General features: G+C 44.9%; 2 protein-coding genes across 10 annotated transcripts in view; one reads left to right on the forward strand and one right to left on the reverse strand.

The window, feature by feature from the left end:
* Window positions 1–23,335, reverse strand: part of LOC129604081 (protein NYNRIN-like) — a 448,396-nt gene that overhangs the window by 332,045 nt on the left and 93,016 nt on the right. The gene's annotated exons all lie outside the window — the stretch shown is intronic.
* Window positions 1–23,335, forward strand: part of LOC114856382 (contactin-4-like) — a 193,867-nt gene that overhangs the window by 52,694 nt on the left and 117,838 nt on the right. For 4 of the 7 annotated variants that reach the window (XM_029152285.3, XM_029152288.3, XM_029152289.3 and 1 more), the window contains exon 4: window positions 11,916–12,091. The exons of 1 other annotated variant lie outside the window; for it this stretch is intronic. In XM_029152285.3, coding sequence (XP_029008118.1) covers window positions 11,916–12,091 — 176 coding nt within the window. Of the gene's footprint in view, window positions 1–8,076; window positions 9,397–11,915; window positions 12,092–22,098; window positions 22,193–23,335 lie in introns of those variants that run through there. 2 more of the 7 variants (XM_041070738.2, XM_029152290.3) reach the window with 2 other exon arrangements.

Consider the following 23,335-nt stretch of genomic DNA (forward strand, 5'->3'; position numbering starts at 1 on the left):
TGCGACATTACCAATGAGACACATCTTGCATCAGCCGAAATGTGGTGACTTCAACAGCCTTCTCTTCAGCTTCAGGGTCAGATTCGGAATCGTAGACGTATGGTTCTACTACGCTACGAACCAGCTGACTAATGTCGTGCAGTCCTGTAATTCAATTCAATTCAATTTTATTTATATAGCGCCAAATCACAACAAAGTTATTTCAAGGCACTTTACAAAGTAAGGTTTAAAACCTCACACAACTAAACCCAACAAATCCCACATACAGCAAGCATTTAATTTGACAGCAACAGTGGAGAGGAAAAACTCCCTCTCTAACGAGGAAGAAACCTCCAGCAGAACCAGACTGGATGTGGGCGGCCATCTGCCTCGACCGGTTGGGGTGAGAGGATAGAGAGATAGAAAAGCACAGCAACAAGCAACAACAAGCAACAACAGAGCACAGGCAGGATGGTAGGACCAGGGACTGGATGCAGGCAGGATGGTTGGATCCGCAGCTGCCCATCACAGACACCAAACTTTGAGTCCAATGATACCTGTGGGTGAGGACAGAGAGGGAGAAAGAGTGGGGGTGGGGGGGGGGAGAGAGGAGAGAAGCACAACTACTGGACAGAAAGAGACAAGGTTAGTTAAACATGGGACAATGATGGGAGGTTATGGGACAGAGGAGGTAGAAGGAAACAGAGGAGCTCAGTGTATAAATTGTAGTGGGTCTTCTTCTTCTGTGGAGGATTGCGGTGGATTGTATTCTCAATGTCGCACTACTGCCACCTATAGTATCCTAACCGTGTGGTGGCTCGTATCCATGGAGCCAATTTAAAAAAAAAAACAACAACAAAAAAGGTATGCGCTTCCGCACAGAGGTGTGGCGAGCAGCTTCGCTTGCGACACGCCCAGAAAACACAGCGTTTGCTGATGGAGAGTGAAAACCACACATTGACAGGGGCAGTGTGGACGATCTAAAGGGTTTTATGGGATGAAAATTTACAGAGACCTTACTGAGACATTAAAGTCTAATATTTTTTAGAATGAAAAGCATGATATGACTCCTTTAAATGAGAGAGCCCTGTGACGTGTCTTCTGATGCAACAACATGACGTCTTTTGTTTGTATTTTTCCTTGTCATTCTTGCAAATTAAGCTCATGAAGATCAGGATCATAGGAATGTATAAAATTAATTACATTTGTAATGGATGTTAATTGCAACCCCCTGTGTCTTTTTGTACTCTGTGAATGCATTAAGCTCACAGCCAGCTCATCTTCTTTTTATGTTACAGAAATCAAAGAACAGTTTATTGAAAGGATATAGTGTTAGGTTGCAGCATCTGTCAAGTAAAAGTTCAAATGTTTGCTCACTGAAATTGCTAGGGTGAGATTTGGAAGGACTGGTGCATCTATAGTAGGATGACCTAATCATCAGTTTCCTCTCAAGGGCACCGTGGGTTCTTGTCAGAGCAGCTGCTGCTTAGAAGTATTTGTGGCAACAAGCAGATATTATGTTCATTGTGTTGCCTCTTGTTTAAACAACAGTGCTTCTATTTAAATTATAGAGGTAATATACTCACTGGACGCTATAAGGTGCATGTTAAACCTAATTCAATCCAATATAGATATTCTGATATTAAGTCTACTTTTACAAGGTAATAATTCAGTTTTTAAGTTGTCACAATTCTACGACAGTAAATGCTGAGTACTGTGGTCCCAGTGCTCAAAACATGTGGAAACTGATTACCTCAGAATATTAGCTAATCAACTATATTATTTTAGTAAGCAGTAACAAATAATTTATTCAAACTTAAAAGTTTCTATTTTTGTCTTGTAAGTGTACTGGGCTTAAAAAACCTACCACTACCCCCTACCCCGTGTTTTTATTGCTAAAATCAAATGTAGTTCATGTTTTTCAATTTAATTAATTAATTTCAATTCTAATACTTTAAAAAAAAAAACACTTCAATAATTAAATTCCCTTTTAATTACTTTTCAAACAAGGAAATTTACAGTTGTCATGTACAGTACATATATCTACAAATATACAATATTAAAATAAAAACTTTATCCAATAAAAAAATAAACATAATACCTACATAAAAAACAGTGTTAAAACAAAAACTCAGACTCACACAAGACCAAGTGGCGTATCAGTGATGTCTCACTCATGCAATTTCTCCTAAAATAATCCAAGGTTGTACAGTAAGGTTAATTTAACAAATTTAACAACTACACTTATAGGAAAAACATTTGTTTTGTAATACCAAATGCATCCCATTCAGGGTCATGGATGTCAGAACTTTCTCCAGCTCAACCAGGACAAAACTGAGGTCTTATTTATTGGTCCTAAAACACAGAGAGAGAAATTAATGTCAGAATTTCAAACATTTTTGCTAAATACGAGTACACGTAGATAACCTTGGTGTGATTTTTTATTCTGATCTTAATTTTGAACCATATATAAGCACCACAAGCAAAAATGCATCCTACCACCTTAAAAACATCGCCAGAGTTGGCCCGTTTCTTTCTCGAGCCAAAACAGAGAATCTTGCATGCTTTTATCACCAGCAGAGTTGACGGTCCAATGCTTGCCTGTTTTAACCTCTGCATTAAATGTTTTATTACTGTTGTAATAGATGGCTTATTGAAGCTTTTCATGCATCTTCTCATTTATTCTTTCTATTGCCAAAGCTTTGGTAGGAAGGGGTATCTGTTAAGCACGTTGTGCTGCATTTGTTATGTATGAAAAGTGCCATATAAATAAAGATTGATTGAAGATTGATTGATTGATGTCAAATCATGCTACTGCATGTATGTTGCGACTGGTCAAACACCAGCTAGAGTGGAGCTTACTTATAGACTGAGCTGCTAAGGCGTACAAACCTAATAATAGTGGAAGACCTGAATGCAACGACCCACACACGTATGAAGTTAATAATACTTAAGATTTATATAAACAACAAAATATTAACATAATCCAAAGTGAACAAAAGAAATATAACTAACTTAAAGCACTGCTAAGCAAGGGAACAAGCAAGCCTGAAGAAGAAACTAAACACTAAACAGGAACTGAAATTTACTGCACCTGCAGGGCAAAGAATATGAACTAATAACTATAAATCTAAATAGAGAACACAGAGACACCAAAAACAGATTCACATCACGAACAAACAAACAGGGAAGAAGGCAGAAAGTGGCATAATAGGGCTGGCACAACAAGAAACCAAGATAACATTGGTAACACAAAAAAAAGGGGCCCCATGGCGGCCTGTAGGCCTAGTCATAACAATGTAATTCCTTCAACTGTTGCATTTAGCATGAATCTTGAAAAAGACTGCTGCTCTGCATCCACTGCTCAAACAGACATTCTGTTTAAATACATATTACAGACATCCAAAAGTTTCGGTAGTAGGGTTACTGTAACTGAATAAAAGTTTGATTTCTGTCTCAGAAACAGTATGGCACTTGCACAATGAAATGCTCTGAACAGTAGCTTTAGTCCTGGGTAGTGAGCTAACACTCCTGCATATCACTTAACAATACCGTTATATTTTAAAACATGGCACAATGATGCAGTCCAACACTGCAGAGCTATGCAAGTTTAACCAAATACAAACAATGGGACGTTCAAATGAGCAAATATTTCTTCTTCTTTTTGGCTTTTAATGGCGGCTTACAAACCGCCACTTACTCTATTTTAAAACTACCCCCCCAATTATTCATTATAACAACGGCAAGAAAACAAGATTTCGTCTGAAATGTCAGACAAAAGCAAAATGTCCATGGAGCATACAGCAAAGTACTGACATTCTCTCGAGGCTCGTACTGTTTAACATGCTATGATACATATTGTTAGATTACTTAACTTTTGTTTGAGCCATAGCTTATTCATGTTGTATAAAGTGTTGTTGCAGTGGTGCCATAAATGCGTATGCTAGCCTAGGCTATGCTAGAGAGTTCGGGTTATTGTTTCATATTTTAGTTTATTACTGGGGCTGTATTTGATGCATGTGAAAGACATTTATATAGCATTGTGGCCAAGACTCTACTCTTTACTTTGATATTAAAATTTCTATATATTTATACATATATACTTTATATTTATTTTATATACAATAATTCTGCTGTTGTTCAGGTTTACAGTGTGGGTGGTAGAGTAAAAGTAATGAATGAGGCTGCTAACAAAATGTGACTGTATTTAAAACATATTGATATAACTATAATACCAAGATAATAAGTAAGGTGTACTGTGTGTTTAAAGTCAATCTAGAGTAACTAAGCGTGACACATAATGTACCTAAATCTTAAGCTACAGTATGAAACCTACTAATCTCATCAGATGAAAGCCATGATTTTATATATATATATATATATATATATATATTATATATATATATATATATATATATATATATATATATATCTCTATATATATATATATCTACTATATATATATTATATATATATATATATATATATATATATATATATATATATACCCAACCGGAAATTGGGTACGAAGCCCCAATAAGCACAGATACGCTGAGCGAGGCAGCGACTGACCTGAAAGATAAGATCATGGCGAGATTGAACAGGCAACCCCGAACCCCACTACAACGGCTAAGTGAAGTACCATCAGAAAGTCTCATGGAAGATGTGAATGCAGCATTGAGAGCGATCCCTACCACAACAATCACAGAAACCAATGAGCTGATATACGCTTCAGCATCAGTGATCCTAGAGATGCTTGGCTATAAGAGCAACCATGGGAGCCATGAGAAACAATACCCACCATGGAAACGAAGGTTGGAGGCAAAAATCAAGGCAGCTCGGAGGGAAGTGAGCCAAATGACAGAGGCCCAGAGAGGTGCAATGAAAAGACCAATGCCTAAGAGGTACAGCCAGATGACCATACCTGAAGCACTCGAAACTGCCAAGCAAAGGCTACAAGCCTTGGCCAGCCGCCTAAAGAGATACACCAGAGATAACGAAGCCAGACGAATAAACCGGCTGTTCGCAACACAACCTGCGAAAGTGTACTCTCAATGGCAGGGTAATAACAACAGAGCAGACCCACCAAGGCTGGAAACTGAACAGTACTGGAAGGGTATATGGGAAAGGGAGGCATCACACAACAGCAATGCACAATGGCTGGTGGATCTGAGGGAAGACCACAGCAACCTCCCTGAACAGAATCCAGTGACTATCACAGTGGCAGACATCCAAAATAGAGGCCCAGGTATGAAAAACTGGACAGCACCTGGCCCTGACATGATCCACGCCTACTGGCTAAAGAAGCTCACTGCAATCCATGAGCGCCTGGCAGCACAAATGAACCAGCTGCTAAGGGATGGGACTCACCCTGAATGGCTAACCGAAGGGCGAACGATCCTGATAATGAAGGATCCCTCAAAGGGCACAGTCCCATCCAACTATCGGCCAATAACCTGTCTCTCCACAACATGGAAGCTCATGTCAGGCATCATCGCAGCTAAGATAAGTGGGCACATGAGTCAATACATGAGCGAAGCACAGAAAGGCATTGGTAAGGTTACCAGAGGAGCCAAACACCAACTCCTGGTAGACAGAACAGTCGCCCAAGACTGCAGAATGCGACACACCAACCTGTGCACAGCCTGGATCGACTACAAGAAAGCCTATGACTCAATGCCACACACATGGATCACTGAATGCTTGGAGCTGTACAACATCAACAGAACTCTAAGGGCCTTCATTGCAAACTCGATGAGGTTGTGGAGAACCACCCTTGAAGCCAATGGGAAGCCACTTGCCCAAGTATCCATCAAATGTGGCATATACCAAGGAGATGCACTGTCCCCACTGCTGTTCTGCATAGGTCTGAACCCCCTCAGCCAAATAATAAACAAGACTGGCTATGGATACCGACTCCGGAACGGGGCCACCATAAGTCACCTCCTCTACATGGATGACATCAAGCTGTACGCCAAGAGTGAGCGCGACATCGACTCGCTGATCCACACCACCAGGATCTACAGCTCGGACATCGGGATGTCATTCGGACTCGAGAAATGTGGGAGGATGGTGACAAAGAGAGGCAAGGTAGTCCACACAGAAGGGGTCTCACTCCCAGAAGGAACAATAGCAGACATTGAGGACAATTACAAGTACCTTGGAATACCACAGGCAAACGGCAACCTTGAACAGGCAACAAGGAATGCGGCAACAGCCAAATACCTCCAACGAGTAAGGCAAGTCCTAAGAAGCCAGCTCAATGGCAAGAACAAATCCCGGGCAATAAACAGCTACGCTCTGCCAGTGATCAGATACCCTGCAGGAATAATAAGGTGGCCAAAGGAAGAGATACAGACCACAGATGTTAAGACACGAAAGCTCCTCACCATGCACGGAGGGTTTTACCCCAAATCCAGCACCCTGAGACTGTACGCTAGCCGCAAGGAAGGAGGCCGAGGACTAGTGAGCGTGAGAGCCACTATCCAGGATGAAACATCCAAGATCCATAAGTACATCAAGGATAAGGCCCCGACAGATGACGTGCTAAGTGAATGTCTCAGGCAGTGGAGAACAGAGGATGAGATGCTGGAAGAGGGACCATCATGGGAGGACAAGCCCTTGCACGGGATGTACCACCGGAACATAACTGAAGTGGCTGATCTCAACAAATCCTACCAATGGCTTGAAAGGGCTGGGCTGAAGGACAGCACAGAGGCACTCATCCTGGCTGCACAGGAGCAGGCCCTGAGCACCAGAGCCATAGAGGCCCAGATCTACCACACCAGACAAGACCCAAGGTGTAGACTGTGCAAAGAGGCCCCAGAGACGGTCCAGCACATAACTGCAGGGTGTAAGATGCTGGCAGGCAAAGCATACATGGAACGCCATAACCAAGTGGCTGGCATAGTATACAGGAACATCTGCGCGGAGTATGGACTGGAAACCCCAAGGTCAAAGTGGGAAACACCTCCCAAGGTGGTAGAGAACGAGCGAGCCAAGATCCTGTGGGACTTCCAGATCCAGACTGACAGAATGGTAATGGCGAACCAACCAGACATTGTGGTGGTGGATAAAGAGCAGAGGAAAGCCGTAGTGGTGGATGTGGCAATACCAAGCGATGGCAACATCAGGAAAAAGGAACATGAGAAACTAGAGAAATACCAAGGGCTCAGAGAAGAACTGGAGAAGGCTTGGAAGGTGAAGGCCACAGTGGTGCCTGTGGTGATCGGAGCACTAGGGGCTGTGACCCCCAAACTGGAGGAGTGGCTACGACAGATCCCTGGAAAAACATCCGAAATCTCAGTCCAGAAAAGTGCAGTCCTAGGAACAGCAAAGATACTGCGCAGAACCCTCAAGCTCCCTGGCCTCTGGTAGAGGACCCGAGCTTGGAAAGTGGATGAGACCACCCGCGGAGGGTGAGAATAGAGTGTGTGTGTGTGTGTGTATATATACATATATACACATATATACATACACATATATACATACACATATATACATACACATATATACATACACATATATACATATACACATATATACATACACACATATATACATATATACATACATACACATATATACATACACATATATACATATACACATATATACATACACATATATACATATATACATACATACACATATATACATATATACATACATACACATATATACATATATACATACATACACATATATACATATATACATACATACACATATATACATATATACATACATACACATATATACATACATACACATATATACATACACACATACACACATACACACATACATATATATATATATATATATATACATATACATATATATATACATATATATATATATATATACATATATATATATACATATACATATACATATACATATATATACATATATATACATATATATACATATATATATATATACATACATACATATATACATACATACATACATACATATTCATATATATACACATTTATACACATATATGTATATATTTCACGCCACTCAAAACAACTGAAAACCAAAATACCTTGGAGCTGAGGCTGGCTGGGTCCACGCTTGGCCAGATTGTTCTGTCAGGGAACACATGGTGGAGGACCCAAACGCACAGCGCAGACACGACGTGAGGTTTCAGAGGTTTTATTATAGCTCTTGGTCGGACAGGCAGAGGTCGGTACATGAGAAAGCAAGGACCCGGAGACCCACTCAAAACAACAATACAGGCAAAGGACTGGTACGACAGGACTTACGAAATGCTGGAAGGCTGAACAGGTGAATGAACAAACAATCTGGCAAAGCAAAGGTGTAGGTGCAGGGGTACAAATAACCAACTAATGACTAATGGAAGGCAGGTGGTGAAATCACATGACTGGATGGGCAGAACAAACACAAAACCGGACGTGATACCAAAATAAAACAGGAAGTGGTGACACATGACTAGAAAGTAAACAAAAACTAAGGCAGACAGGAAACAAGCCAGGAAATACCAAAATAAGACTGGAAACTAAGCACACACATGACCAAAATGCTGGATCTATGACAGGTAAACCACAGTACAACAGTTGTTTAGTTATGAATGTGTTAGCCTAAGGTACATCCCTGCTTATTTTTTTTGCACCGATTGTTTACTTAACAGATTTGCTTGGTTTCAGCAGCTGGTTGCACCCCTACATCCAGCCACCCGCACACGCCCCCTAAAGCAGAAACTTAACCTGTCCACCAACACAGCAACATCACACATATTTGGGATTGGCTAAATAAACCATTAAATAAACCATAAATCAAGAAGAGTATATAAATTTATATATACCCCTCTTGTTAAAGCAAAGCTGTCCATCACAATATGCTTGTTAAACTGCTCGACAAAACAAAAGAAAAGAAAAAAAAAAAAAAAGAAAAACAATGGCGGAGAGAGCAGTTGCGCTCCATCAGGCTGGCTCCGCCCCTATCAGCCTGGCCCCTAGCCTGACCATTGCTGGAGCAGGTACTGTACAGAGGAAACCAGGAAGCACTAGTTGTAGTCTATGGGCGCAGGGCAATCAATCCAAATGATAATTTTTCTCCACAGAAAATATGGAGCAACCTTTATACTAGAGTAAATACTACAACATTGTTTCAGTCAATCCCCATCGGTAAAATATTGCTTTAAATCATTATTTCATCCCAAGAAACAGGAAGACCTGATGTTATTTCCAGACAAAATTTAGAGAAAGTCATTTATGAAACAAAACTAGTCTTAGACACCTTCAACTAATCCAGAATGTTGATGCCAGAGCTTAAAACAAGAACCAGGAGAATTTAGCCCAGCACTCCTTTTCTTTAGGTACTCTAGTTGTCAGGAAACGGCAGAGGGAGGACCCAAATGCACAGTGCTGAGACGGCCGACAGATGGTAAGTTCAAGGGTTTTAATACAGTTTTCGTGGTCACAGACAGTCCAGGTCATGCACGGATAAACAAACGGATTGAAGTACAGGAGGGGCAGGCGTGATCGGTTCCAATACGGTCGTGGGTCAAAACCAGAGGGCTCAGATTTCCAGGTTTGGATTGACAGACTAAGGCAGTTCCAGTAACAGGCAGAGTTTAGCAACAGAGACAACAGGTTTACAGTACCGGTCAGGATCAGACGAGAAGCGGTCGTCAGGACCACGGAAACAGGTCGGCAACGGGATGAGCTGAGCGAGCGAAATGCTGGAAAGCGGAGTCATGGATTCAGTAATGACGATCTGGCAACTGGCTATGGTAAGTACTGGTGGTTAAATACAGAAGAGTGATTAGCTAAATTACTGACAGGTGTGCATGGTGAACCGGGAGTGACAGGAAACAGCTGTGATCTGGGGGAAACAGGAAGTCCATCAAAATAAAAGATCGGAACAAGAACATGACAACATGGATAAAACTCAGACCTTTCAACATAAGACTGGAAACAAAACCAAAACCTGAGACTAGTTTCCTTCCACAATCCAAAGACATGCAGGTAACGTGACTGGAGAGTCTAAAGAAGGCTAAACAAAAAGCAACAGGCCACCTGACACTCGCTGTCTCATATGCCAGCTGGTGCAGTTTTATTGCAGTGTGTACATGGCCTGTTCTTACATGATTGCATAAAACATGTGCCTAACAAATGGAACTTCTGTGGTGGCCTGCTTGCCAGCATAAATCATTAAAAAAACAATCATTAAATAATCTAGTTTACATGTGTTTGATGTAATCTGTTCCTTTCTGCTTCTCGGGGAGAAGGATATGTGCTGGCATGATCTCAGGTTTCAGTGTTTCTCCTCATGTTTTTTTCATTCCTGCTCTCAGTTTGTGTGGTGCTGAATGTGCGGTGAGGTTCTATCACTTTAGTTGTTTTCTAATTGACATGACATGTCCAGCATATGTTTTCATTATATACCAAAAGAATCATGGCAACTTTATTTACATTTTGCACTTTGGTAAGAAAACATATACTGACTGGTTTTGCACAATCAGCTCCTGATTGAATGTTACAGTAATGTTACAGTATGGGTCCAATATTTTTTAATGTGAAAATCTGATAAAATCACAGAAAATCATGTTTACTATACTACTACTAATACTACTACACAAGGGTGGCACGGTGGTGCGGTGGGTAGCACTGTCGGGTTCGATTCCCGGAGGCGGCCCTGGTGCCTTTCTGTGTGGAGTTTGCAAGTTCTCCCCGTGTTTGCGTGGGTTCTCTCCGGGTTCTCCGGCTTCCTCCCACAGTCCAAAGACGTGCATTAGATTGATTGGCTTCTCTCCATTGCCCGTGTGAGTGTGTGTGTGAATGGTTGTCTGTCTATGTGTTGCCCTGCGATGGACTGGCGACCCGTCCAGGGTGTACCCTGGGATAGGCTCCAGCACCCCCGTGACCCCGCACTAGGGAGTAAGCGGTTAAGAAAATGGATGGATGGACTATACTATACAATACTATTACACTCTACTAAGTAAGGGGATATGCTACTTCTGCACATAGTGTATGTTGGTATAAAAACATTTATCATTGCAAAAAATAATTATGGCCTCACAGGCACTAAATTAGCATTAAGGTTAACAAGGTTAAAATATCTAACCCACATCAGCTTTGCACAACTTTTGCTGTGCACACTGTTTTTATTTACAGCAAGCTACATTTTCCCCCTGAATAAAGCAATGCACAGTTTCTTCACCTGAAATAATTTTGAGAAAATTATAATTCAATACAGAAGGAAATTAAGAGCCTCTGAAATTAAGATGCCTGCTCAAAGACATAATTAGCCAATAAATCACTTTGGGCTCTAATTAAATATGCATTGTCAATTTTCCAATAAGGTATAAAATGCTTCTTTCTTGGTTGTTTATCTGTGCAGGATCTTTCTTAGCAAAGATAGTAATACATCATTCATAAAAAAATTTAAAAATAAAGAATTATAGCTATTGTTTGTTTTGTTCTGATAACATTTTTTCCTGTGTTGCGTTTAGTAAAGTGCATTTATGTGAAGACAGTGGAATGTCTTTTGACATTTTTTTGAATTATGCCCTTGTTGGATCACTTAAAACACTGGTGATAATCACGTGAATGGTTGTAGAATGCATAACTGGGAAGACAAGGTTGCAGCACCATAATGATTAAACAGCAGTTTTATATGGTCTGACTTGGGTCTTACAAGATGGATGGCCTGCAATGCTATCTGTTATCAGGGAGGGGAGTCCTTGCCACCATAGTGGTTCACTGATGACTTAGATTAACATTAAATTGGAGTGCACGATTTCTCTCAACCTTTTAATTTATTTCCTGTTGAAAAAACACATGTTGGACTGAAGTTTTATCATGAAATGCCACCATTGCCCCAAACTACATTGCATAATATTTAATTATTATTATATTATATTTAATAAAAAAAAATATTTCTCACCATATGTGTTTTAGGTGGAAATTGAATGGCACTGAAATCAATCCCAAATCTGGATCTCACTACAGCCTTTCTGGAGGTAACCTCAGAATCAGCCACCTGAACAAAGATCAAGATGCTGGAACATATCAGTGCCTCGCCTCCAACTCTTTTGGGACCATTGTCAGCCGAGAGGCCAGTCTAAGCTTTGCATGTGAGTCCCATTTATGTTTTTCTGTGTCTCTCTGGACTTGTGGTTTCTGAGCTTCCACTGTAAAGAACAGTAATTTCTACAAAGTATGTAAACTACAAAAAAAACAAACTGAAGTGAAACTCATCATAAAGTTCTGTTATAGTGAATAGTAGAACTGCAACTAATAATGATCTCCACTATTAAAACACAGATAATTAAGGATCATCTTTTACATAAGGTTGACAAAAGAGATTTTAATAATAACTATATTGGATGACAATCGGGAAGCATAGTAACAGTTTTAATGTCTGATTTTGTTTTCAGAGAAAAAGGCTCAGAAAACCTGCTATACACTATCAAAGTGTCATAGATTTTTTATATATTATATATTATTAAACTACAGCATTATAACATTGGGCTGTTTCTGTGTTTGCAGTGGGTTGAAAGTGAAACAGGAAGAAAAATAAGCAAACAGTTTGTTCATGACTAGAAACATTTTGTTACGTTAACAACATTGACATGATTGTTTTATAACCTCTGTATTTTAGGCATAGATAAGTGGTCTGATTGATCCTGGGAATCAGATTGGCAAAGGAATTTTTGGGAATAGACTCCACATTTACTTTTGATTAAACATTTATTGTTAATCACTGGGTTCGCTCGTTGACACGCTTCTTCTGCAGGAGACCAGGTTCTCCATGATTCTCTGCCCTCTCTCTCTTTTCCTTTTTGATAATACTATTTTATCACTTATAATAAATTTAAAAGTATTGGTATAAACGTGAAAGCAGTGGTGGATTTAGGTTGTCTACTTCAGTTTAGCAACTACAAAAACACTGCAAAACAGAAGACATGACAGACTAGCACAGTAACTAAAATGGTACTGTATAGACTATCCAGTTTACACTGCACAGCTAAAGAGACAACTTTATTGATAATTACTCTAGCCAGTACAGTACATAGAGTAATAGAGTGCCCAAGGCAATTTAGTGTTGGCATATTGTTACTGTACATGAAATTCTCAGCTACAGTAATTGTGGAACTGACTGTTTTAGCCTCCACTTACCCACACAAAATTTGAAAAATATCTGTTGGATACTGTATCATATTATACACATATTTAAGGGGATGTCAGAGAACACAGGGACACATGCCTTGGAGTTTTATGCATATAGACAGATGTAAATTCATCAACTAAAGAATTTAAAACCAAAGCTAAACAGGGTCATAAACAGCAGAATTAAAACCAAACATAATGAAACCACACATGGCAATTTAGCATGACAGTTAACATTTTGATTGTTGAGTAATAGAACAATGTCTTTCGACAGCATGATGATTGTTTCATGCATCTGACGAGTCTTAATGTAAATGACAGACTCCACACTTAATATTTCTATAGCAATATTCAATAAGTGTCCACTGATTGTGCTAGTAAGCATAAAGTGAATGATCACAAGCTCAGATTAGATGATGGACATGTTAAAAGTCAATCTCCAATCACATTCATACTGTATGGTGGAATTCCACTATAATTTGACACCTACATCAATTGCAGGGCTTTGACCTTAACCAGCTTTCAGCAGTTGTCACAAAGTCAGGGAGTTCAGTATGACAAGTGCCATCTATCTTCTTTATTGCTTTGGGTATAGGTTAATTAACTCCACAGTATAAGTGGTAAAGGTTAAAGTTAATAATTTAAAATGTTGTAAAATCACATTGACTGTGAAATTTAAAGTATAATTGTTTTCCTTCAGCGGGGAAGCAAAAAGAAATGGTTAGGCGAACTGTCAGTCCAAGACACCATGCATACTTCAAGGTGCAAGTGAAGTCTTGGTGGTAATGACTTTTTAACCTGATGACTGTACTTTTGAAATACGACAGACTATTCACACCTCTGATAAACACAACAGTAGTAATTGCAGCCACCAGAATTAAAATGAGAATTTAAAGTGCACATCTGATCCTAAAAGGTCACAACAAAGCTTTCTTAATTGTTTTAATTTATTTTTTTCCTCTCGGGTCTATATTGACAACATAATACAGGGAGAAAGCAGAATGTGAGAGAAATGTCTTAAATATATTATTTATTCAAATAGGCCTTGGAGGCCTTTTTTGTCAGTCCCTAAGGAATCAGTCAAATCTTTTGTTTTCAGTCTAACTGACTGGACCCAGATATCATACTCACTGTCATACTAAATGTGTCAGTAGAGGTTACTTAGGCACTCATGGGAAACACACATATGGGGTGTTGTTTTAACAAATTTTTTAAATTATACATTTAAAATATGTTTTTCATGTCTTAAAGTGAATTTCAAATACTGTTATTCGAAATTCAAACTAATGTCTATCAGAGATACTGTATCCATAATATAATTTTAAATATTAATATTCAAAATTCTGTTATACTATTTCTGATAGTAAGTTACTGGTAGTAATTTCTTAAAGTCAGTACACAAGTACTGTACTTACATGGCAATGAAATTGGTTTCTGCATTTACCCAACCTTGGGAGGAGCTGTGTGCAGCATGTCATGATCTGTGTTTTTGTTCTTGTCATGATCTGTGTTTTTGTTCTAGTTGATTCCTTGTCTTATTTTGGTTCCAGGTTCCGTTTCCTGTTTTATTTTGGTAGTCTCCCGGTCTCTGTTTTGTGTTCTAGCTTCACTTCCGGGTTATGTCACGTCACAGCTGTTCTTGTTTCACCCGGTCGTTATCCTCACCTGCACTGCATCAGTAATCACTCACCTTTGGATAATAAACCTTTTGTTGATTATACTCTCGACTCCGTGCTGTGCATGTGGGTCCGCCGCCTGCCCGAGTCCCTGACAGAACAATCTGGCCAAACTTGGACCCAGCCAGCACTTAGCCTCCGGTCAGGTCAGTGACTTTTTTTCCCTTGTTTTTACGGCGAATATACTCTCCCGCGGAAGTATGAAGCTTGACGAATTAAGCGACGCGCGCTGCACCACGCCGGCGCCGGTCGCACCGCCGATGGTTTCGGTTTCCTCCTCTCCGCCTCGTTGGATCGTCGTGCCTGCACCAACCTGCCCAGCTCCATGGTTGTTCCCCTGGGAGGATTTTCTGCTCTCACGCGGTCCTCAGTCTCCAGTTCAGCCGCGCGCTGCTCAGTCCCCAGTTCAGCCGCGCGCTGCTCAGTCCCCAGTTCAGACGCGCGCTGCTCAGTCCCCAGTTCAGCCGCGCGCTGCCCAGACCCCAGTTCAGCCGCGCGCTGCCCAGACTCCAGTTCAGTCATGTTTTCCCCAGTCTCCAGCCCAAGCTCCAGACGCCGCGGTCCCGTTTCACCATGCGGGTCCCGGTACAGAGGTCCGGTCCACACCGCTCCCAGCGCCCCAAACGACGGACAGTCGCAGCTGCTCCGGACGGCGCCGGCGGCGGCGCGGTTCCAGGATTCCGGGTCCCGCGGTCTCGGTCATGGGGACCGAGCAGTCTCCTTCTCCGACAGAGGAGCCCCTTGATTCTCGGACTGACTGTGTCTCTCTGATAGCAGGCATCCCAGACAGCGTCGCCCGACGGGTCCACCTCCTCTGCTCTCCTCCGGTTGCGTTTCTCTTCGCCCACCTCATGAACACCGCCGATTCGGCAGCAGACCCGGGCGCGAGAGAACAACTGTTCACGGAAGCAGCCGCTCTCGTCCTGAGGGAGCCTGCCCTGCGTGAGGCCCTGCAGCTCCCGGGCCTGCAGCCAGCGGCCGCTTCATGTCCCACCTCTCAGTCAGTTCAGCCTCGCCATGCTCATGCCCTGGTGCAGCCCTGTCGCCTCCAGGTCCCAGCCCAGTCGAACCTAGCCCAGACCCCAGATCAGCCGTGTGTCGCCCAGACCCCAGATCAGCCGTGTGTCGCCCAGACCCCAGATCAGCCGTGTGTCGCCCAGACCCCAGATCAGCCGTGTGTCGCCCAGACCCCAGATCAGCCGTGTGTCGCCCAGACCCCAGATCAGCCGTGTGTCGCCCAGACCCCAGATCAGCCGTGTGTCACCCAGACCCCAGATCAGCCGTGTGTCGCCCAGACCCCAGATCAGTCGTGTGTTGCCCAGACCCCAGTTCCGTCCTTGTCCCCGTCAGAGGGCACCGTCCGTCTGACGATTGTTAGCCCCTCCCAATCAGGCCCGACGTCTTCCCCGTCGAGCTCGGCAGCTGTAAGCTGTCATGCCAGCTCCGGAGTTGACGTCGTTCCAGTCCCTGTCGGCCATGTTGCGGCCGTTCCAGGCCCTGTCGGCCATGTTGCGGCCGTTCTAGTTCCTGTCGGCTCCTCAGGGGAGGACGCCGTTCCTGTTCCCGTCGGCCATATTGAGGCCGTTCTAGTTCCAGTTCCTGTCGGCTCCTCAGAGGAGGACGCCGCTCTAGTTCCTGTCGGCCAAGTAGAGGCCGTTCCAGTCCCTGGCGGCCATGTTGCGGCCGTTCCAGTCCCTGTCGGCCATGTCGAGGTCGTTCTAGTTCCTGTCCCTGTCGGCCATGTCGAGGTCGTTCCAGTTCCTGTCCTTGTCGACCAAGTCGAGGTCGTTCCAGTTCCTGTCGGCCATGTTGAGGTCGTTCCAGTTCCTGTCCCTGTCGGCCATGTCGAGGCCGTTCCAGTTCCTGTCCCTGTCGGCCATGTCGAGGCCGTTCCAGTTCCTGTCCCTGTCGGCCATGTCGAGGCCGTTCCAGTTCCTGTCCCTGTCGGCCATGTCGAGGTCGTTCCAGTTCCTGTCCCTGTCGACCAAATTGAGGTCGTTCCAGTTCCTGTTCCTGTCGGCCATGTTGAGGTCGTTCCTGTCCCTGTCGACCAAGTTGAGGGCGTTCCCGTAGGCCAAGTTGAGGGCGTTCCCGTAGGCCAAGTTGAGGGCGTTCCCGTAGGCCAAGTTGAGGGCGTTCCCGTAGGCCAAGTAGAGGGCGTTCCCGTAGGCCAAGTAGAGGGCGTTCCCGTAGGCCAAGTTGAGGGCGTTCCCGTAGGCCAAGTTGAGGGCGTTCCCGTAGGCCAAGTAGAGGTCACCCCTGTCTCTGACCCCGTTCCTGTCGGCCCTGTAGCGGTCGTTCCAGTCCCCGTTCCTGTCGCAGTTCCTGCGCACCTCCAGGAGGGGGTCGCGCCAGTTGCAGTTCCTGCGCACCTTCAGGAGGAGGTCGCGTCAGCCGCAGTTCCTGCGCACCTCCAGACGGAGGTCGCGCCAGTTGCAGTTCCTGCGCACCTCCAGGAGGGGGTCGCGCCAGTTGCAGTTCCTGCGCACCTCCAGGAGGAGGTCGCGTCAGCCGCAGTTCCTGCGCACCTCCAGGAGGAGGTCGCGCTAGCCGTAGTTCCTGCGCACCTCCAGGAGGAGGCCGCGTCAGCCGCAGTTCTTGCGCACCTCCAGGAGGAGGTCGCGTCAGCCGCAGTTCTTGCGCACCTCCAGGAGGAGGTCGCGTCAGCCGCAGTTCCTGCGCACCTCCAGGAGGAGGTCGCGTCAGCCGCAGTTCCTGCGCACCTCCAGGAGGAGGTCGCGCCAGCCGCAGTTCCTGCGCACCTCCAGGAGGAGGTCGCGCCAGCCGCAGTTCCTGCGCACCTCCAGGAGGAGGTCGCGCCAGCCGCAGTTCCTGCGCGCCTCCAGGAGGAGGTCGCGCCAGCCGCAGTTCCTGCGCGCCTCCAGGAGGAGGCCGCGCCAGCCGCAGTCCCGGCGGATCCCCAGGAGGGGGTCGCGCCCGTCGCAGTCCCGGCGGATCCCCAGGAGGGGGTCGCGCCCGTCGCAGTCCCGGCGGACCCCCAGGAGGGGGTCGCGCCCGTCGCAGTTCCTGTCGACCTCCAGGAGGGGGTCGCTCCCGTCGCAGCTCTGGCGGACCTCCAGGCGGAGGTCGCGCCAGTCGCAGTTCCTGTCGACCCCCAGGAGGGGGTCGCGCCAGTCGCAGTTCCTGTCGACCCCCAGGAGGGGGTCGCGCCCGTCATAGTTCCTGCCGACCTCCAGGAGGGGGTCGCTCCCGTCATAGTTCCTGCCGACCTCCAGGAGGGGGTCGCTCCCGTCGCAGCTCCGGCGGACCTCCAGGAGGGGGTCGCGCCCGTCGTAGTTCCTGCCGACCTCCAGGAGGGGGTCGCTCCCGTCGTAGTTCCTGCCGACCTCCAGGAGGGGGTCGCTCCCGGCGTAGTTCCTGCCGACCTCCAGGAGGGGGTCGCTCCCGTCGTAGTTCCTGCCGACCTCCAGGAGGGGGTCGCTCCCGCCGTAGTTCCTGCCGACCTCCAGGAGGGGGTCGCTCCCGCCGTAGTTCCTGCCGACCTCCAGGAGGGGGTCGCTCCCGCCGTAGTTCCTGCCGACCTCCAGGAGGGGGTCGCTCCCGTCGTAGTTCCTGCCGACCTCCAGGAGGGGGTCGCTCCCGTCCCGGCTCCGGCCGCACCTGCATCGGTTCCTGGCGGCCCGGCTCCGGCCGCACCTGCATCGGTTCCTGGCGGCCCGGCTCCGGCCGCACCTGCATCGGTTCCTGGCGGCCCGGCTCCGGCCGCACCTGCATCGGTTCCTGTCTCTCGTCGCGGTGGTCCAAAGAGGACGCCGCTGGCCCCTGCCTCGTCCTTGCCCCGGCCGCCGGACGAGTGGCCTCGCCCTCGGCGCCTCCTGCTGCCCGGATGGCGCTGCCTCCTGCGGCGACGCCCGCCTCGACTCCTCAGCCCATCGGATCAGCGTCCGCCTGGAGGACGTTGCCATTCGGGGTGGCTCCCGGGGACATCGGTCCAGCCCAAGGGCACTAAGAGTGCTACCCTGGCTCAGCGGCTGCTGAGCAGGATCTCGCCACGCCGTCACCCTCCGTGACGGAATCCCTGGACTTTTTTTTTGTTTTTCCTGTTCATGGACTTTGGGGTTTTTCGTGTGGACTCTTGTTTTGGCCCTCCTCCGGTCCTCCCTCCACCCACCCTGCTCGTTTGCCTTGAGGGGTTGGGATTCGGTCCCTCCTCCTGGGACCACCCTCCGCCCGCCCTGGTTCGGGGGGGGGGGGCTTCCGTGGGCGCCGTGGAAGGCGCCATAGGGGGGGGGGTACTGTCATGATCTGTGTTTTTGTTCTTGTCATGATCTGTGTTTTTGTTCTAGTTGATTCCTTGTCTTATTTTGGTTCCAGGTTCCGTTTCCTGTTTTATTTTGGTAGTCTCCCGGTCTCTGTTTTGTGTTCTAGCTTCACTTCCGGGTTATGTCACGTCACAGCTGTTCTTGTTTCACCCGGTCGTTATCCTCACCTGCACTGCATCAGTAATCACTCACCCGTGTATTTAGTCACCTCCTGTTCCCGTAGTCACTTGCCAGATTGTTAGTTGAGCGTCCCGTGTTTCTTGTGAATCCCTGAGTTGAGCGTCCCTAGTTTCCTGAGTCCCCTGAATGTTCGTGTTCCTCGTGTTTTGTTCCTGTCTGCATCGTGTATCCTGCCCGACCTTGGATTATCTACTTACCGTGAGTTTTGCCTGTTCCCTGCCTGTATTTTTGCCGAGCCATTTTGTGTTTGACCTGGACCGTCTGACCGTGCCTTTGGATAATAAACCTTTTGTTGATTATACTCTCGACTCCGTGCTGTGCATGTGGGTCCGCCGCCTGCCCGAGTCCCTGACACAGCACCCAGGGAGCTTGCATGAAGTGTCTTGCTCAAGGATACACCTAATCCCAGAGGTGGGGGACTGAATCGGAAACCTTCTGCTTAGGCCGATGCTCTACACATTGAGCTACCACACTATACTGTAGAGGTGTAGAACGTGATAAAATTTGCAAGCTAAAGATCAGCAGATTACAATAACATTAAAGTGAGGCAGAAAGCAGACTTTTGTAAAAATATTCTGGCTGCAGTTATGTTTTTGCAATGTGAAGACAATAGTTTACTGGTTAATGCAGTTTTAGCAGTTCAAAATGACTCACTGCAGAACAGTTGCGTCGCCACTGCACCATGGTGGCGTTGCCAACTAAGGATTTCTAATTCTTTATTAAGCTGACGAAAATCAGCTAGCTACTACCAGGCGGCACAGAGTTGTTTAGAAGCCTTCTATTCACTACAAAATTACTGAGGCTCAACCACTCATTTCTACCTGTAACATACTGTATATATATATATATTACTCAAAACATATTTAGTTTCTTAATAAATAAATATTGTTGCATTCAAATTGTGGTTGAGCTGAGTGACTGTAGCATGAGTTCAAATTCTTGTCTTTTTTTCCTGAAAAACATAGCTGCAAAGTTATAATCACTCTTTCTAGATTAAGACAGACCTGAGCCACAGAAGCAAAACATTGTTGTTTTCATTCTCCTCGGCTTTTAATGTCTTTAAATAGAAGGCGTCACCTACCTGTAAAAATATGTGCATACATTGCATCATGTCCGCTCTAACATCTGATAGAATATATTGTCCTCACATATTTGTGGTTATGGGTTAAGTTTGATTTAATATAAATAATAATATAATATATAATAGTAATATAATTTGAGCGTGCATGCCCTCGTCCAGTGTAGTGCAGTTGATCTTTGATTACAGCTGCTTGTTTAGATTTTAAGCTGCAATAACTTGTTAATTCCAGTGGTCGAAGATTTTACGTAAACAACCAAAATAATTGTTGTAATACATTTCAGTCGTCGATCATACTGTAACTATTTATGGCATGTCAGGACGCCAGGGCTCAGCCGATTACTACTCATTCACATGTTCCTACATATGTTTAGCCCATGTGTTTGCTTGAAACTGCAAAAGTGATGAGGCCGTTTATTGGGTGATCTCACTATTTACAGCAGAAGTCACTGCAGTAGCTGGAGTTTAACATCCTTAAACATAGATTTAACACCAGTTGCCACCATGTATTTCATGTATTTCTTTTGGTTATTATTCTCATGGTTTCGCTGGAAAAAGCTTGTTCAGCAGTGGTACAACCTCATAGCATGTCTGCCGTTTGTCTTTATCATGTCAACTTACTTACACAGACCAGCACCATCAACTCATTCATTATTTTAAAGCAACATGGGGGGCGCGTCTGACGGCTTCATACAGTATGTAAATGCTTATTTCTCACCTTGGATGAGCCAGCCAGAGTGAGCGACTGAAATGATAGAAGCTTTACAGATGCCTTACTCATTCAAAAACTGCAGCAGAAAGCATCGTTGAAGGCAAACGCACACACATTCTTCTCAGTGGAGCTGCAGCGTGTCTGCCAGAAACCGATTACTGCATGCGAGAGGGCACACTGCCGCCATGTCAGCTTCTATTTAAAACTGCCATAACTTGTTATTACTATCCACCACAGATTTTCCAGTGGTTGTAGTGGTGTGGCAGTTTATTTCTGTGACAAGTCATGATGCCAGGACTTAGATCTGGCAGATCATATACATGTACGACTCATTACTGCAGCAACATGTTGGTTCTATAGTACATATGTTTACGGTGCACGAGTGGTTTACAGTTTATATTGTATGAAATTAAAATGAACTAAAGGGTTAGTGATGTCTCCTGCTCTGCAGCATACAGTAAACCATCACCAGTTATTTGACCTTTTTATATCTTAATTATATATCTTAATATCTCAGTTAAACCAGTGCAGATATTTAAATAGAAGCTCCGATCAGACGTTAAGAGTGTGAAGAATGTGTCATGACACACAAACGCGAGACTACAACCACAACCACTGAAAACTTGTAGCTGATAAGCAGCTGTACTGTAGTGTTACATGGAACAAGCTGCGTCCTTATGAGGCATGTTTTTTTTCCAGCCCGACACGTCACGTTTACTCTAAACCATCATTTTAGCTCAGGGGCCATATTGAGGAAAATCTATTTCCAAATGGCCGTGTAAAATCTGGTATACTGTATATACTGTAACTTAAAAAAAACAACAGTTTTGCAGCGAGGACTGTCAAGTTGGGGTAACCTGGCACGAGATTCTGATAAAAGTCACACTGCAAATCTATTAATTTAAGTTGGATGCTGACGGGTAGATCAGAAGGATTCACGGTGAATGACAATCAAAGAACTTTAAACTCTTTCTCCAGTTCACCAAAAACCTGAAAGCTTTGGTTAAAATCTCGTAACAGTCCTTTTATTTTATTTTTGAAGCGCTTCATGTCTGCCACATGTTGGGTCGCGCACACAGGGGAAGTGAGCTGCAACACCACCGGCGGTGACAGCTTCAACGTGAAAGAACGTACAGGTATGCTTTGTTGCGCCTGCTTTTTGCCTGATCATTGAGGGCACAGGATCTGTAGCCAGGCTGACAGCGCAGGACCAGAAATGTTTTAAATATATTATTTATTCAAATAGGCCTTGGAGGTCTTTTTGACAGTCCCTAAGGAATCTGTCAAATCTTTTGTTCTGCTCTGACCATGTCCACGAGCCGAAGAGTGCGGTGAAAATTTTAGCTGCTGTTCTATCTGTCATCGACACCAACTCCACGAACTCTTCAGTGACAGTCAATGTGTCATCAACTCTGCCGATGAAAATGACCAGTTGTGCTACATCTGTAATGTCTGTACTTTCATCAATTGCAACTAAAGAAACATTAAACTACTTTACTTTTTGCTTCAATTGGCTGTCCAAATGCACTGAAAGATCAGTAAACCTATAGGTGTCACGGAACGGCAGAGAGCGAACCCACATGCACAGTGCAAAGGACACGATGGTAGGTGGTAAAGAAACAAAATTTAATCCAGAAAACATGGTCACAGACGGTCCAGGTCAGACACAGTAGGCTCAGGTCTCAATACGAAAGGAGCAAGCGTAATCGGGTCTATTAACAGGCAAGGTTCGGTAACAGATTAAACACAGCAAAGATACCATACAGGGTTGAGCAGGAATCGGTGATTAGAGGCACGGAACAGGATCGAGAAGAGATACAGTAAAGCAGGACTGAGATGAGTGCTGGAAGGTTACGACTGGTGTTCAACGATCTGGCAACTGGCTATGATAAGTACTGGGGTTTATATATTGGCGGTGATTGCTAGATTATTGACAGGTGTGCAGTGTGAACCGGGAGTGACAGGAAACAGCTGTGACATGAACAAAACCCGGAAGTCCTTCAACATAAAACAGGAAATGGAAACTGGAACCAAAACATGACAACTAAGTCCTTTCAAACTTAATCAAAACCAAAATCTGACAGTACCCCTCCCCCTAGGGCGTCTACCACGGCGCCCACGGAGGCCCCCCCCCAACCAGGGTGGGCGGAGGGTGGTCCCAGGAGGAGGGGCCGAATCCCTCCCCGCCAAGGCACACAAGTCTAAATATAAACAATAAATATAAATGTTAAATGTAAATCTAAATGTTAAATATCTACTACTTCTTTCGCCTTTTCCCA

This window comes from Betta splendens, chromosome 5, assembly GCF_900634795.4.
Source record: "Betta splendens chromosome 5, fBetSpl5.4, whole genome shotgun sequence".
NCBI lineage: Eukaryota > Metazoa > Chordata > Actinopteri > Anabantiformes > Osphronemidae > Betta > Betta splendens.